Genomic DNA, 18,584 nt, shown 5'->3' on the forward strand with positions numbered 1-18,584 from the left:
TACAGAGGTAGACTACAGATTTTATCAGTTATCAAAACGTTAACTGCTCCCAAAGAATATTTTTGCTTTAATTTCCCAAATGGAAAGTCTATTTTTGTGTGTGAAATTCATAAGGTTTTATGTGGTTGTAACCTAAGGGAAGTGGTTAATGGTATGTTGAGAAGCCATTAAAGGCTTAATTTTTGTTCTTTAAGAGATTAGGGAAGCTTTGTATGGTAAATTGGTTTGCTTGAATTGTTTGTGACAATTAAGAAATTCCCCAATCTATTCAAGCAGAATCAGTTAGTTTCTTACCCTTGTTTCAAGTGTTCTTTGTATCTACTTCTGATACAGGACAGTACTTGGTACTCAGTGTTGTAATTGGGTATTTGTCTATGTCCTAGGCCACTAGACTAGACTCCTTGAAAGCAGGGTTAGGATCATTATACTCAGCATCGACCATATATATAACAGTATTTTTTAAAAAGATTTTATTTATTTATTCATGAGAGACACACACAGAGAGAGAGAGAGGCAGAGACACAGGCAGAGGGAGAAGCAGGCTCCATGCAGGGAGCCCGATGCAGAGCTCGATCCCGGATCTCCAGGATCATGCCCTGGGCCGAAGGCAGGTGCTAAACCACTGAGCCACCCAGGGATCCCCATATAGCAGTATTTAATAAGTATTTATTAATTTAATGAATGATTGTAGTTTGGTAAATTAAGAAGAAATTTTATATTTATATAATAGCTCATTATTGGTTTAATATTTAATATTTTGTTCAGGTCTCATTTAGAATGGACATTCATTTAATTTCTCTGAGCTTATATTGAACAAAATCTGTTTTTGCTGAAGAAGGTCTAGTTTAATACTACTGGTAATAAATAATATATGATAATAAAAATTTCAGGGGGAAATTCAGGCATAAGTGCTAGTAATAATATATAAATAAACATTGTTCATTCTGAAAAGTAACAAAATGTTTGACACTTTAAAAATATAGGATATAATGAAAACTGATGAGTTTTCTATATTAAGTAAACAAAAGTTTTGCTCACTTCACCTAGGGTCTTTGAGAATTTTTTAAATCATGATATTGCATTTTTGTTTATGTTTTTGTCTGCATATACTGAGGTGATTATACATCTTTTCTCTTTTATTCTGTGAACTATATATATATTTTTAATATTATGCCAATTTTACTTCCCATGGATACTTCCCACTTGGTCATCATGTATTATCCTTTCTTTATATAGAACTTGATTTAATATACTAATATTTTTATATCTCTGTTCATAAGGAATATTAATCTGTGGTTTTGTTTTCTTGTAAAGGCTTTATCTGGTTTTGGTATAAAGGTAATGGGATGGGAAGTATTCCTTCATCTTTTATTTTATGAATTTCTGTAGACTTGGTATTTCTACTTTAAATGTGTGATAGAATTCACTAGTGAAGCTATCTGGTTCTGGAGCTTTGTGGAAAGTTATGAATTCAATTTTTATTTTTTATTTATTTTATTTTTTAAAAATATTTTATTTTTATTTATTCATGAGAGACACAGAGAGAGGCAGAGACACAGGCAGAGAGGGAAGCAGGCTCCCCCGGGTGGAGCCCGTTGCAGGACTCAATCCCAGGACCCTGGGATCATGACCTGAGCCAAAGGCAGATTCTCAACCACTAAGCCACTCAGGGGTCCCATGAATTCAATTTTTATTTTATTTTATTTTATTTTATTTTATTTTATTATTTTTTTTTCAATTTTTAAATTGGTAAAGATTTATTCATGTTTTCTATTTCCTTGTGAGACTGCTTTTGTAATCTGTATTTTAAAGAATTGCCCATTTCATCCAGGTGGTTGAATTTAGTGACATGGACTTGTTCATAATATCCTTCTTATGTTTATAGGATCTGTAGTGATGCCCCCTCTTTCATTCCTATTACTAGTAATTTATGTTTTCTCTCTTTTTTCCCATCATCAACCTAGCTAGATTGGCTCCTTCTATCTACTTTGGGTTAACTTACTCTTCTTTTTCTAGATGAAGTCTTTTTGAAATTACGTTCTTTGGATAGATAGCATAGCCTGACAGACAGTTATAAAGGTCATTCTAGTCCAGTCCTCTCATTTTAAAGTTGGGGAAACTAATATTAACCACAATCATTTGCTTGTAAAATGCTTTCAAAAGCTCTGCTGGAGCACCTGCCAGGTACAGGGTATTGAGGGAAGGTGCTTGAGTGAAAGTAAATTATGCTCTAATCCAGTGGCTGCCTATGTTTGCCGTCACTGGAGCAACCTCACAAGAAATCACACAAATTATTCAAGTACACATAGCGCTGATAGTTGACTTTTTATTTATTTTATTTTTAAAAAAATATTTTATTTATTTATTCATGAGAGACACACAGAGAGAGAGAGAGAGAGAGGCAGACACAGGCAGAGGGAGAAGCAGGATCCCTGGTTTCCAGATCAGGCTCTGGGCTGAAGGCGGCGCTAAACCGCTGAACCACCGGGGCTGCCCGACAGTTGACTTTATAACCTTAGTCATATGACTTAGTCTTTCTGACTTAAGTCTATTTATTAACAGAAAAACTGGGGTGTCTGGGTAGCTCAGTTGGTTGAGCATCTGCCTTTGGCTCAAGTCATAATCCCAGGGTCCTGGGATGGAGTTCCTGCTCAGTGAGAAGTATGCTCCTCCCTGCTTATGCTCTCTTTCTTTTGCTCTCTCTCAAATAAAATAAAATCTTAAAAAACAAAACCCAGAAAAACTAAAGTTTGATATACCAAAGTGTTCCCTAAAGAAGTTTAATACTAAGCAATTTTCTTGCATCAGAATGATTCATCATTTTTAAATAAAGTTATGCACATTTTATAGAAAAGAATTACAACTAAAGACAAAGCTTTCAAGTCAGTTTTACAATTAATACTCAAAACGTCTTCTCCTTCTATAAGTTGGCTAATCACTTTTCTCTTCTCTGCCCAAGTATGGCCCAAATTTCAGCTATTGAATGCCATTCTCTGCCTTCTAACTGAAAATGAAAGTTAAGAAAAGCCTTATCAGTTTTTGAAATCATAGCTATAGGGGACGCCTGGGTGGCTCAGCAGTGGGCATTTGCCTTCAGCTCGGGGTGTGATCCCAGAATCCAGGATTGAGTCCCACATCAGGCTCTCTATGGAGAGCCTGCTTCTCCCTCTGCCTATGTCTCTGCCTCTCTCTGTGTGTCTCTCATGAATAAATAAATAAATCTTAAAAAAAAAAAGAAATCATAGCTATGGTAATTTTTAAAACAACTTTTTCTATCACTACAGTTTACATTTTTCTTTTAAAAAAATCCTTGTGGTGCACACCAATTACTGAAATCAGAAAGGCTAGTTTTATCATTGCAATTGTAACAATATTAATTATGCATAGTTTATTACTATACTAAATGTAGATGGATTCTACTTTAAAACAATAAAGCTAAACCTAAATGAGCAAGTGAGGAGTTGACTATTCATCTTTCAAAAGGATTCTTCAATTTTAAAAGGATTCACTGCAATTTTTTCATAGAATATGATACCCCTGTGGTTTTAAAAATCATTAAAAAATTTAATTTACACACAATTTTTCAGGAACTCATCTATTGTACAAAACGATGCACAGCTCTGCATGTGTATAGATCACACCATAAAGAAAAGGCTCATAAAATTTTCCCATGAGTCATCTAATTAACTGTGACTATAAGAATGAACATAAACATTGGTTATAATGTAGGGAAAACAACTAGAAAAATTATTCTCACATTATTTACTTTTTATGATTATATGTAAATGCTTTACATTGCTTAGTTTCTAGATTAAAAATAACTTTAGTATACTTGTTATTCCCTTCCAAAATTATGGATTTATTGGAAAACTTTTCTTAGGAATGATATAAAAATAAACTTTACCTCACCTGGTAGAATCAGAAAATTGTAATTACTAAGGTTAAATTTGATGATCCATTGATAGCAAATGCTGCACATTGTCCACAGAGTCCTGATGTCAGAATTGCCTGGCGTGTGAGTCAGAGATATAAAAATCCAGGAATCTGAACAGAGAGAGGATCTCTCCTATCCTAACCTCCTGGGTGGAGCTGCAGTTTGGGAGTGTTCAGTGAGGGTGGTCAGCTAACATGAGGATGTCTTGAAAAAGATTATCAAGTTTCAGAAAAGGAGAATTTTGAAGTAATAGTTTATTTCCTTTGAACCAAGTCCCTTCCCCAACTTCAAGTTTGATCAATTTAGTCTTAGTCCTAGAATTCCTTTTTTTTTTTAAGTTTTTATTTAAATTCTAGTTAGTTAATGGACAGTGTGGTATTAGTTTCAGCTGTACAATTTAGTTATTTAACACTTGCATACGACACCCTGGGCTCATTACAAGTGCACCCCTTAATCCTCATCACCTGTTTAACTCATTCCTCACTCCCACCCCCCATATTCCTAAACAGCTAATATTTGTATGCTTGTTGCTTTTTGCCCCAAATTTACCTTAGGCTTGGTAACATGAAGTTCTTTTACCATTTGAATGTAGTGCTTCTTCCATATACCCTGCTCAAAGGGAGTTGGAGAAAAATTGATGTACCAGTTAAATCGTAAACATTTGAGCATCCAGAGCTGATCCAACTCTGTTAAGTTCTTCCAATGCCAGCTCACCTGGAAAAACAACAGTTGGAAAAACAAACAAACAAACCCTACTCAGTCTACATGCCCATTTTCTCTGGGTCTTGAGCTGTCACCCTGGACCTGAGATCACTTCTGGTTCTTTTCTTCCAAATCAAAGCTTAGTTACCTGGAGTGCTTCCTACCCAGGCAGAAGGATTTTCTTTAAATGTTAAATCACATTTAGATTCAGAGTCAACCAATATTTCTTGATTACTTATTAACCATCCCCCCAAGGAGGTAGGTGTTATTATTACTCTCTTGCTGCAAATTAAAGGACTGTGGCTCAGATAAGACTTTGGAACTTCCTAGAAGTTCCTGAGGTTCATATGAAAGTTATGTGAGGGTTATCAAAGCTCAGATCTGCATATTAAGTACTCATTTTTTGGTATGCTTCCATTTTCTCTCCATTCTTGTGATTTAACTGAATAGAAATTTTATAAGCAGAATGCAATTAGTAGTATCATATGGTGTGTCCTAGATAGTCTTTAAGATTCCATACAGCTCTGCTCATTCATTCCATTCCAATGGCATCATGGTCACTCTCGCACATCTAGCAAATGATGGAGGTGACCCTACTATGTGCAGCAGTATTTCCAATAACTTACTACAGATTTTGAACAAGTCTTGCTGAAAACTAGGGTCAAGTTCATGTGTAAAGTTCAGACTAGAGGTTCTGTGTCTTGGCTATAAGAGTCGCAAAGATGACATCTAACCTTCCAACCCAAATTTCATCCTTGGAAAACTGCTTCATTTTCAACATTAAATCATTAATAACTTTTGAACAAAAGAAAGAAAGAAAGAAACAAATACAGGCGTGGTGGGTGAAACACTGTAATATACATCCATTTTTCTGGCCCTCCTATTCTCCCTCCTTCTATCTATCAAGTGCTGAGTTCCAGTATATTTAGCATTGTTTTCTGGGCTAAAGAGGAGACATTACAGAATAGGGGAGGACACAATTACAAGAAATAACAGGTTCAGGAACTGAAAGGATGAAAAAGGGTAGAGAATCTGACAGAGCCCTGCAGGCAGGAACAGAAATCACATCTACCTTGCTCAATGCAGAAATAAAACAACATCAACCTTAATCCCTATATGGTTAATTAACTCAGAATTCCATGGAGAGGTGAGGTTTCAGAGGGAGGGGATGAGGAGAAAGGTTTCTCAATTCTCATTTTTTCCTCATTTTCCTTACATCTTGTTTTAACCTGGGTATTAAGTTGTTTTTATTCCCCTAGGGTAGATAAGGGTTTGTATGTTTGTGTTTTTGCTTTTTAGTGTTTTTTGTTTGTTTTAAGGTAGACAGGAACGAGGAGAATTGAAGAGTAGGTAAGAGCTTTTCAAAATTATCAGACCCACCTCTCCATCTTTTTAAACGGTTCAAAGCTCATTTTATTGCAATGACAGTATTGTTTAAATCTAGCTGAAGAACAACTGTCTGTGTCATTCCTCCTTGTCAATACTGGGAACAAATGTAATGCTGAGATCTTGCAAAACAGACATGGTACACATATATGATAGGATTAGTGATTTCAAATAACACTTCCCTTAAATGATAACATTCACATTGTGCAAAACTTGGCAAATTCTGAGAAGTTAAAGAAAAACAATACCCATAACTGTATCAATCAGAGATAACCTTTATTAATAACCTGAGAGAGTTCTTTTCTTTTCTTTTTTCTAGGCATGTATGAAACAAAATTGGGAGATTCTATATATAAAATTTTAAATTGTGCTTTCTTCATTTTACATATTATAAGCATCTTTGTTCTTCAAAAACATATTTTCTAATGGCCATTCAATAATATGACTATATGATAGTCTTTTATTATTGGACATGTAGAATGCTATGCTCTTTAAAGAAATGTTTCACTTTTGGAATATGTAATTAGTGTACATTAATACTAAATTTAAAGATCCAAAAGGACATGAGGTAAAAGTCTTTCTCTCATCCCCATCCTCTGGTCACTCATTCCCCTCACTGGATGCAACCACTGCTATAGCTCCTGTGTATCATTCCAGAAATATCCTAGGCCTATTTAATAAATATGTGTATATTCTTTTTCCTTTCAAAAGTAGTAGGACAGTTCTGTACCTTTGCTTTTTTCACTGATGATACATCTTAAAGATTGTTGCAATTTATTTAACCAGTCCCCTAATGATGGACATTTCCATTGTTTCCAAACTTTAGCTATTACAAACGATGCTACAATATTCTTATACAGACAGGTTTTACATAATAAAGCATTCCAAGAAGTGGAACTGCTGAATCAAAGGAAAACGTTATTGGTTGTACCAATTTATCTACCAACAATATATGAACGTTCTTATTACCTCACACCCTCACCAATACAGAATGTGATCATTAAAAACAAAAAACTCAGTTAAGTTGAGTCATGAAAAATGGCATCACACAATAAGGTTTAGCATTTTATCTCTTTAAAAACATCTATAGGGACGCCTGGGTGGCTCAGGGGTTTAGTGTCTGCCTTCCACCAGGGCATGATCCTGGAGTCCTGGGATTGAGTCCCACATTGGGCTCCCTGCATGGACCCTGCTTCTCTCTCTGCCTACTGTCTCTGCCTCTCTTGCTCTCTCTCCCTGTCTCTCTCATTAATAAATAAATAAAACATTTAAAGATAATAAAATTTTAAAAATTTTAAAAATAAAAACTAAAAAAAACTTCTACATTTCTTTATGTGAACTACTTGTTCATTTCCTTTGCTCATTTTTATGTTGTGTTGTTCATCTTTTTTATTTGTTCTTAATACAGATTTATAGGAATTCGTTAAAACAGTAGGAAATTATCCACTCACTCGCAATATGTTTTTTCCTTGTTTATTGTTTGGGGATTTATTAATGAAGTTCTTTTTTATGAAGAAAATTTTAATGTTTATAGTTACAACTTAAAATCTAATATATATATAATGAATAAAGCAAGATTTTAAATTGTGTATTTTCTTTTAAGACTTCTGGGTATAATAGAATACTCACAAAGGCCTCCTTCCCTATGTTTTCTTTAAGTACTTCAATGGTTTCCTTTGATTTCATACCAATCTTTTACCTTATTGGAATTTTTTTTCAGATAGCTGCCCAATTGTCCCAACACCATTTACTGAGTAACTCCCTTCTTACTGCATTCATTTTCTTAATTTTTTATTTTATGTATGTATGTATGTATATGAGAGAGAGAGAGAGAGCATGAGCACATGCCAGAGTGATAGAGAAAGAGAGAGCACTAGTAGTGGGGAGAGGGAGAAGCTGACTGGGAGCCTGATATGGGGCTCAATTCTAGGACCTGGGTTCATGACCTGAGCTGAAGGCAGATGCTTAACCTATTGAGCTACTCAGGCGCCTCATCATTTTAATTTTAAAGACTAAAATTAAGTTACACATACATGAATATATGGTAACAAGTAATTTCCGGTGTTACCAGACTCTACAAAAATTCTCAACAAAATGGCTATCAGTTTCATCTTGTAAGTAATAGAAGTATACTTCAATAACAGCCCCTTTTCCAAGGCTGCTGGAAGCAAGTCTACTCACTCTGAACTCTGAGTCTTGTATTCTTTGTGCATACCTCTCTAGGACCTCATTTTGAGCTTTTCTGTTTACAAGTGGCCTGCATTATACAGTTCAGAATTGTATTCTTTTCCTATGCTCTGCAACATGAAACTATCCTGCTGATGAACCATGTTGTATATATGCATTTGTCTCCCCAGCAGTGAATACTATCCTGTTGCCACTAGTGCTGTCTTACATCATTTTACATCTATTTTTGAGCACTAAATACAGAGGCACAAAGAAGACAGGGGCTAATTCAAACTATATGGACTACACATATAGACCATCTCATCTATTTCTTGGTTTTACATATGTGCTTTTTCTCCCCCCTCATTTTAGAATTTTCTAGGCTATCAGTATAAAATGTTGTATACTTATTGTTTGCCTTTACCTGTGCACAACGACAAAGGCTTCGGGGGTCCAGGAAAGAAAAGATGTATAAAGATAACACCCTTGGAAGCTTGGTAGTAAAATCCAGAGCTTCTGCTGGAATTTTTTCCTGAAGCTTTTGACAGCAGAACTTTTGCTGTGACAAGGAGCAACGTTCTAACAAGCCTGTCAAGATTCTTCTCCGTTGAGAGTCTGTCCATTTGTCAAACTGGAAAAAAGAAAGATAAAAAACCCTGCAGGTTTAGTCAGATACCAGAGATTCATTAGAGGAAGGGGTAAGAATGGCATAGAAAGTGAGCTTAATATTTTATTCCTAATGAATAGCATGTATATCTCCCCCCAGTTAATTAATTTGATATTTTGCCACTTACCTGTCCTTTCTCACATTGATACATATGAGCATGTGCAAGACCTGAGTAGGTACACAGAAGTGCATTTGACCTCAGAACTTGTAGTTACATAAGCACAGTAAGTTGGAAGCTGGCCATATTCATGAACTGAGAAAATATATACTTAAAAATATAACTTCAAGAGAAGGCATCTGGGCAATCTCTCTGGCCAGAGTTTCTGTACTAGCTCATAAGTGCTTAACTCCAGGACCAGAAACAAAGGTTTGCATTCACAATTGGAGATAAGGTGTACTACGCAAATATCCCTGAGAAGGGGAGTATGTTGGGTTAAAGTCTCTCTAATGTGTAAATGATTGATTGGAGAGAAAATGTCAATAGGAAGACCTGGAAAAAAAAAAAGAGTGCCAGGGACAGGAAGTAGATGCCAGGGTAGACTGGGGCATGCTGAACAAAAGCTTTGGTCACTTCACAATTTGCCCCAGAGAGAACTCTAAACCAGTCCCAAGATCAATGACTGATCAAAGATAAGAATTTGAGAACTGGACAAAACCAAAAGAAAGGGCCTTATGGGAACACCTACCAATTGAGTGACCATTTTACCGGAAGTCTAAGCCTTTCCTTTTCACTTAGCTCATTTTAGAGAAGGGAAATTTTAGAGAAGAGTTTGGGGCTACCTGTATTTTGTATACTATTACATTTCACATATAGATTTTTTCTATGGTTGTCATAAAGTAATGAGAATGATAAGGAACTTTATTTTTATTTTTTTAATAAATTTATTTTTTATTGGTGTTCAATTTACCAACATACAGAATAACACCCAGTGCTCATCCTGTCAAGTGCCCCCCTCAGTGCCCATCACCCATTCACCCCCACCTCCCGCCCTCCTCCCCTTCCACCACTCCTAGTTCATTTCCCAGAGTTAGGAGTCTTTATGTTCTGTCTCCCTTTCTGATATTTCCCACACATTTCTTCTCCCTTCCCTTATATTCCTATAAGGAACTTTAGTTATAATTATAAAATATACTGAGTACCTAAAAAGCATGACAAGTCAGCTTCACTAGAGTCATATGATGTATTTTTTTTTTTTAGTTGGCAAGAATACTTCTTGATCAAAACTATTCACTATTATAGATCTATTTAATGGCCCAGGAATCTGAGTTTGGAAACTATAATTCAAGGGGAAATGTAGGGAGCAAGATGGAGTCACTCATGTCAAGCAGTGACATAAGCAGCCAAGGAAGGATGTTGCAGCTAAGACCAGATAGATATCACCCAAACCAGCACAGACTGGCAGTACTAAAGCCTAATAATCAGGAAGGCCATGGGTTTCTGGAAGAACCAAGAGCTGATCATTACTGGAACCAGGAGAGGCCTGCAAAGGCCCAAGACTGATTAAGCTCCTTTAAACAGGATTTCTGGATCAAACTGTCAGACTCTGCAGACACTGACCCTTCCACTTCTGACGGTCTTTGAAAGGTAATTGTCGCTCCAGGCCCGGCCTGATTGATCTTAAACATAACAGAGATTCTCCACCGCTTGAACATAATAAGCAGTATGAGCTGAGAGCTGACCTAGACTGGACCGAGGCCTCACCTTAACTGTGCTCTCAGGGACTGACCTCCATTTGGTTCATTAACTTCTTGCCCCCTGTTATAGCTTCTCTGCTGTGTGACTTTGTATTGTACTTTGTTTTGTGTGATGTGTGTGAAGCTAAGTTAAATGCGTGATGACAAATGTCATTCTGTTTGGAATCCTGACATTGTGGAAAGACAGAACTCATGTAGAGAACTTTATAGTGTGCTTGCGGCAGGGAAGAAAAAAAACAAAACCTCAACTTACAAATAAATGAAGAAAATCTATTCATGTGTGAGTATTCCCTGATTTCTCCTATCCCTATTTCTGCACAATTCATATTTCCAGCTTTCACAATGGGGGATTTCTTTCCTTTTGGGATGGATTGTTAGAATGAAGAGAGAAGCCAGATCAGAATGACTGGGGCCAAGGGAAAAACCATGCCAGAAAAAGTGCACTGATCTATAAAGAGCCAAGGGGAGAGTGTGAAGAGAGAGAAAAGCAGTTAGGTTTTGGCGTGTTGGGAGTTTGGGAGTTCAGAATGTCATTGCCTCGACAGCAGTTAGAGACTGTGAGAGAATTGAGGTATAAAGGAAGGTATTAAAAAGAAAACCACTGTACAATGGAGTCACTTATGTTAAGGGCCCATGTCAGCAAACCAAGATTTAATACTAACCTAATTGTATATTATATACCCCCAGGAATATAACCTTTAACCAGTCAATGCAGAATTTCCTGGTCAGCACTAGGAAATTTACCAACAGATCCCTTCCATTTCCCTTAGGAAAGCAACCTTGCCTAAAACCATGCATTCTTTGCTAATAATTTCTGCTGTTAGGCTCCCTCTCTACTTTTTTTTAAAGAGATTTTATTTATTTATTCATGAGAGATGCAGAGAGAGAGAGAGACAGAGCTGTAGGCAGAGGAAGAAGCAGGTTCCATACCAGGGAGCCCGATGTGGGAGTGGATCAGACACTCAACCACTGAGCCACCCAGGTGTCCCTTCCTCTTTACTTTTAAAAACCTTTCCTTTTCTGGGGATCCCTGGGTGGCGCAGTGGTTTGGCGCCTGCCTTTGGCCCAGGGCGCGATCCTGGAGACCCGGGATCGAATCCCACGTCAGGCTCCCGGTGCATGGAGCCTGCTTCTCCCTCTGCCCTGTGTCTCTGCCTCTCTCTCTCTCTCTCTCTCTGTGACTATCATTAAAAAAAAAAATAAAATAAAAAAAAATAAATAAAAATAAAAACCTTTCCTTTTCTGTAGCTCGAGGGAGCTCTTCTCTATTTGCTAGATGGTATGCTGCCTGATTCACAAATTGCTTAATAGAGTCAATTTGATCTTTTAAATTACTCAGTTGAATTTTTGTTGTTTAACAAAAGGAGACCTGAGAACTATTGTCAAGAGTTTTGAACTGGTTCTGCTGTGATTTTTCTTTGAAACACAAAGTGAAAATTGGAATTATTTTAAAAGTTACTTGTAGGTGGCATTCTGTGGTTCTGCAGAAACTGAGCTACATGGGGACCCAGGATGATTATGGTCACAAAAAATTTTTCATGAGATATTATCATCACTGCAAGAAAACAGAAATAACCAAAAATGCCTAACAATAGGGGATCAGATATGCAAACTATAATATATCAACATGATAAGAGAAAGTATGGGATTACAGATTGATGGTGGGTTTGGGAAGGAGGCCATTAGAAGTCTCACTTCCAGTATTCTCCTATTTCTAATACTCTTTAGAAATAAATCACTAAATAAATCACTAAATAAATCCCAACTCTGCCACTAAAAACCTCTCAATTTCCTCATTTATACATTAAGAATAATTATATCTAAATTGTAGGGTTGTTGTGAGGATTAAATAAAATAACATATGTGTAAAATTCTTAATGAGGTGCATGACTCATTGTAGACATAGTAGCCATCATTATACAATATTATTATTAAAAATAATAAGTACGGGGATCTCTGGGTGGCTCAACGGTTTAGCGCCTGCCTTCGGCTCAGGGCATGATCCTGGAGTCCTGCGATCGAGTCCCACGTAGGGCTCCCTGCATGGAGCCTGCTTCTCCTTCTGCCTGTGTCTCTGCTTCTCTCTATATATATCTCTCATAAATAAATAAATAAATAAATAAAATCTTTTAATAATAAAAAAATATTAATAAGTACGGGGACACCTGGGTTGCTCAGCGGTTGAGTGTCTGCCTTTGGTCCAGGGCGAGATCCCAGGATCGGGGATTGAGTCCCACATCGCGCTCCTTGCAGGGAGCCTGCTTCTCCTTCAGTCTTGTGTCTCTGCCTCTCTCTCACTGCGTCTCTCATGATAAATAAATAAAATCTTTAGTAAAAAAATAATAAGTGTGTGTGTTAATTCAGTGTGAAAAGAATATATATGCAAGCAATTAAATTAAAAAACATAAAATTCTCATGTTTGCAGATTGGCAAGGTTGTAAAGTACATTTAGAATGATTGAGGTTAGCTCATCTACTTTCATTGCTGCCCACAAAAAAAGAGTGAGCTCAGGTGGAAAAACAGTGATTTAAAATGAATATAAAAGAACCTAGCATTATAAAATGCCAAAGAAATCTATAAAAAAAATTAAAACATTTTCCACTAGAGATTAAAAAGATAATTACGTTGGTTTCTCATTTATTTCCTTGATTACCATGGTCAAAGGTAATTTATATCTGGCTTTGATAGGTGTTCTTTGCCTCGAGGGATTTTTCCTTTCTAATTGTGTTTGTTTAGGTTAATAGAAAATGAATTTGCATTCCTTGAACTCCTACCAATTGAAGGTGAGTTGATGACTCAGAAGAATGCTTCACAGTTGGGGAAAATCCCTTTGGAATTTAAAAGACGCTAGGAATAATCCAAAAAGTAAATAATCCGTGGAAGAGTTAACTGTCCAGGAATTCGATAATCTCCTACATCTCTCCCATCACCTTTCAAGTAAAAATACCCATAACATAGTAGCCAGGGATCCAATATGTGAAATTTGGGGAAGATACCACTCTTCCATCCTGGTATCACATATGGTACCTTTCTTCACAGTTCCTTTTTTATATTATATTACATTATACCAAGTGTATTATGTTATATTACAATTAAGATAGGATTATATTTTATAATTATTTTAATGCCTTTTTATATGGCTTTCTGGACTCAATAGAATTGTGAAAATCCTACGTTTGGAGTAGATGTTCCAAGGATTCTTGCTGCAGTTGCAGAAAGTGAGGACATTTGCTAGAGCCTTCAGGTTCCTCTCATCTCACACTAAATGGCAAGGAAAAGTTCACAGCAAGTGAGGGACAAGAGAAGAGGAAGACTTGTTATTTTTTGCTTGTTGGTTATTTATCTCAATCTGGTTAAGTTTCTGAGTCCTATTATCAAAAATTGACTTTCACATTAAAGTATGAACACAGGGGTGCCTGGGTGGCTCAGTCAGTTGAGCATCTGCTTTCAGTTCAGGTCATGATCCCAAGGTCCTGGGATCTAGCCCTGCATCGGGCTTTTTGTTTGGCGGGGAGCCTGCTTCTCCCTCTCCCTCTGCCTACTGCTCCACCTACTTCTGATCTCTGTCAAATAAATAAATATAATCTTAAAAAAATAAAGTATGGACATACTATTTAAAAGTTTCAAAGAGGTATGAATATAGTTAGACATGAAAATCCTCTGCTCCTCCCCATCCAATTTCATCCCATTCTCCAGAAATAACCACTATGCACAATTTGATGTTATACATTTCTATGCATTTGCATACATGTAGAGCCATCAATAAGGAAACAGTTAAATAAATTACAATACACCCATCCTGCAAGATACTGCATAGCAGTTTTTTTTCTTAAGATTTTATTTATTTATTCATGAGAGACACACAGAGAGAGAGACAGATATAGGCAGAGGGAGAAGCAGGTTCCATGTGGAAGCCTGATGTGGGACTTGATCCTGGGACTCCAGGATCATGCCCTGAGCCAAAGGGAGATGCTCAACTGCTGAGCCAACCAGGTGTCCCAACATAGCAGTTTAAAAAACAAACAAAACATAGCCATAAATGACTGATATGTAATAAACTCAGAGTATATTATTTTCTCATTCATTCATGGCCTATTCATTTTCTCATTCATTCCTTCATCATGGCTATACTGCGATCTACTTACTATTGACACCATCCATTTATGATACAAAAAAAAACTGCAATATTCCGAAACATGCCTTTTCATGTCCTGTGTGAATATTTCTCTAGTACAGATAAGCAGAAGTGGAATTACAGGTTCAAAGGACATTTGCATTGAAAAGTTTAATCAATCCTGTCAAATTGCCTTTTAAACGTCTTTACCATTTTATAGTCCCTCCAATTGTATTTAAGCATATCCTGTTACTCTCCAATAAATCCTTACTTACATCGGATATTATCTAGTTCTTCAATTTTTGTTACATCTCACTGTTTGGGAATCTCATTGTTTTAATTTGTATTTCTCTAATTTTAGTGAAACATAATATTTTATATGTTCATTGGTCATTTATATATTTTTGTATATTTCTCATTCTTCTACATAGAGGAGGGGCTGTATTTTTCTTTTTGATTTGAAGGAACTCTTTTTTTTTTTTTAAAGATTTGATTTATTCATGAGAGACACAGAGAGAGCACAGAGAGAGAGGCAGAGACATAGGCAGAGGCAGGCTCCCCACGGAGAGCCTGATGTGGGACTCCATCCAGGAACTCCGGGATCTTGACCTGAGCCAAAGGCAGACACTCAACCTTTGAGTACCTAGGTGGCCCTGTAGAAAATCTTTATAATCCTAAATATTAATCTTTACCTATCATGCAACTTGCAAAATATTTTCTCCTGTTTCTTTTTTGAAATTTAGCTCTGTTTATGGTTGTTGCCAGCAAATTAAAAGTAATGCCCTCTACTTTTTTCAAATTCCTTATAACACTATTATTATTATTTTACATTTTATTCTTAAGTAATCTTTATACCCAATGTGGGGCTTGAACCCACAACCCTGAGATCAAGAGCTGCATGCTCTACCAACTGAGCCAGCCAGGTATCCCCACTATTACTTCTGTTAACAACATAGAAGGTGAGAAAAAGTTTGAGGTGCTTTCTTTTCAATTAAGATATTTCAGCTATTGTTTTCTGGGAGTTGCTTTTCTTAGAAGCAATTGCCTTTTCTAACAAGGATTAAAGGGCAGAGAAGATTCAAGAGATAAGGAATTAAACATGGAACAGGAAAGTAGAGGAGCTTTTCAGTCCCTTTTAATTATTTTGTTACTGTACAGAACGTCAGACAAGACCATGTGCTAATATATAAACAAAAAAAGACATTCTATGGCCAATTATCTTTTGGATTGCCTATAATAGGATAGGTTTTATGTTATATCTTACTGCATAATGTCCAGATTATTTTTAAAAATTACTTTACTTGTAATAGTAGATTGAGCTTTTTTAAATCGATACTTGATCCCTATAATAAATAGGTGGTATAGTCATCACTGCTGTCTAATTCCAGAACATTTTCATTATCCCCCAGAAGAAACCCTATACCCATTATCCATCAATTCCCCAGCCCCTGGAAACCACGAATCTATTTTGTGCCTCTATGTATTTGCCTATTTTAGACATTGCATATAAATGAGATCATATGATACATGACCTCTGTGTCTGGTTTCTTTCACTTAACAACATATTTTTTAAAGATTTTATTTATTTATTTGAGAGACCGAGAGACAGAGACAGAGAGGAAGGGGGGGGGTGGGCAGAGGCAGACGGAGAAGCAGATTTCCTGCTGAGCAATGAGCCAGATGCAGGTCTCTATCCCAGGACCCTGGGATCATGATCTGAGCCAAAGAAAGATGCTTAACTGACTGAGACATCCATGAACCCCTCACTTAGCATATTATTTTTAGGGTTCATCCATGTTGTAGCATGTATCAATACTTTATTCCTTTCTCTTCCCTTTAAAAATTTTTCTTACTGTTAAAAAATTTTAGTATAATATACGTAACATAAAATTTATCAATTTAAAAATTTATTTATTTATTTATTCATGAGAGACACACAGAGAGAGAGGCAGAGACACAGGCAGAGGGAGAAGCAGGCTCAATCCAGGGTCTCCAGGATCAGACCCCAGGCCGAAGGTGGCACTAAACCGCTGGACCACCAGGGCTGCCCAAAATTTATCATTTTAACCTTTTTTTTTTTTTTTTAGATTTTATTTATTTATTCATGAGAGACACACAGAGAGAGAGGCAGAAACACAGGCAGAGGGAGAAGCAGGCTCCATGCAGGAAGCCCGACGTGGGACTCAATCCCGGGTCTTCAGGATCACGCCCTGGGCCGAAGGGGGTGCTAAACTGCTGAGCCACCTGGGCTGCCCATTAACCATTTTTAAGTGTACAGGTCAAGGGCATTAAGTACATTCACAATGTTGCACAATCATCATCCCCATTCCTCTGCAGAACTTTTTCATCATCCCAAACTGAATCTCTGTCCCTATTAAACAATAATTACACATCCCTTAAATCTCTATTCTACTTTGTCTCTATGAATTTGACTACTCTCGGTACATCATATAAATGGAATCATACAATAGTTGTCCTTTTGTTTCTGCCTTATTTCACTTAGCATATTGCCTTCAAAGTTCATCTGCACTTTGCTTATATCAGAACGTCATTTTTTATGGCTGACTAATATTCCATTGTATGGCTAAACCACATTGTATTTATCCATTCATCTGTTGATGGATATTTGGATGTTCACACTTTTTGAGTATTATGAATAATGCTGCTATTAACATTCATGTACACATTTTTGCATGACCATATGTTTTCAATTCTCTTAGGTAGTAGAGACAGGTGGGGCTGTAGAGGAATTTGATGAGTAGTCAACTTTGCTCAGCAATTGATCATGACTGAGAGAAGGACAATGATCACCGGGATTCTGTGTCTCCTTTGAGGAAAGCTTGAGGATGTTTTTAGTTGTGTAGAGGATGCTTGTATCTTGTTAAATAAAAGCATAAAGTTGTTACAGTCTTCCTTTGGAAATTTAAGTATAGGTAGAAGGGTGCAAATGGATGCTAAGTAGCCAAATGGATGAACTATGCTGGTTACCAAGCACAGTTGTCTCAGATTCAACTCACCTTTCTAAACTCTACTTTGTAAGAGATAGAAACCTACTTTGTGAGTATAGAACCCTAATTGATATACATAGAGAGTATCAGTCAAATTTCTCAGGCAATGAGTGATCACTTATAACTTTATGTTCAAACTAAATTATTTGGGCTCTATGATAATTAAACATAACATAATAGAGAAGAAACTATGTTTTAAATGGTTACCCATTTTCCAAGCAGAGCTCTTCTTTCTTCAAATACCTACAATAAATAAAAAGAACAGAATGATTTTATATTTCATGGTTCAAAATACCCATTATAAGAAAGATATCATTAAAGTATCAATAAATAAAAACTGACAGTCTTTGCATTGTACCAACTGAGTATAAAAAGACAGATTTCATTCCTGAGAGGGTACGTTGGAGGTGATATTGTTTTTGTTTCTCCATGTGGAATTATTCATCTTAAAGAAAAAATAACACTTTTTTTAAAGGCAAGAAATAAGAAAAGAAAGGAATTGTAAAATGAAATCAATTTTAGAATTTGAAAGAAGGTGAAAAAAACTGACAAAGGAAAAACAGGAAAATGGAGATCCTCCTCCCCCAAATATCAATACTCTGAGAACCTGTGAAATTTATGAATGAGCAGCTCTGTTTTTATATTTCGATGTGTATTTATATCATAGGTGCATCACTGATATGTTTGTAGGATTAGAAATTTATATATGTGTACCTCTGGAAATACAACTCAGTGTTTATCTGTATAGGTTTGTTATTATATACAGGTTAGAACAGAAACCATGTCTTATTCATTTTTACATCTTCACTGTACAATATAAGGCATATTACAGGTACTCATGTTTGCTAGATTAAATGAATGTGGCTGTGATAAGGAATATCCTTATGAATGTATTGGCACAATGTGACTAGA

General features: G+C 36.3%; 1 protein-coding gene across 6 annotated transcripts in view; it reads right to left on the bottom strand.

The window, feature by feature from the left end:
- Positions 1 to 18,584, bottom strand: part of FBXO16 (F-box protein 16) — a 59,919-nt gene that overhangs the window by 25,299 nt on the left and 16,036 nt on the right. For 4 of the 6 annotated variants that reach the window (XM_055345898.1, XM_055345902.1, XM_055345904.1 and 1 more), the window contains exons 3-5: positions 17,880 to 17,915; positions 8,613 to 8,819; positions 4,484 to 4,648 (exon numbers count right to left, since the gene is read on the bottom strand). In XM_055345898.1, the coding sequence (XP_055201873.1) occupies positions 4,484 to 4,648; positions 8,613 to 8,819; positions 17,880 to 17,915 (408 nt within the window). Of the gene's footprint in view, positions 1 to 4,483; positions 4,649 to 8,612; positions 8,820 to 8,982; positions 9,119 to 17,879; positions 17,916 to 18,584 lie in introns of those variants that run through there. The other 2 variants (XM_055345899.1, XM_055345900.1) reach the window with 2 other exon arrangements.

This window comes from Nyctereutes procyonoides, unplaced genomic scaffold, assembly GCF_905146905.1.
Source record: "Nyctereutes procyonoides isolate TBG_1078 unplaced genomic scaffold, NYPRO_anot_genome, whole genome shotgun sequence".
Lineage (NCBI taxonomy): Eukaryota > Metazoa > Chordata > Mammalia > Carnivora > Canidae > Nyctereutes > Nyctereutes procyonoides.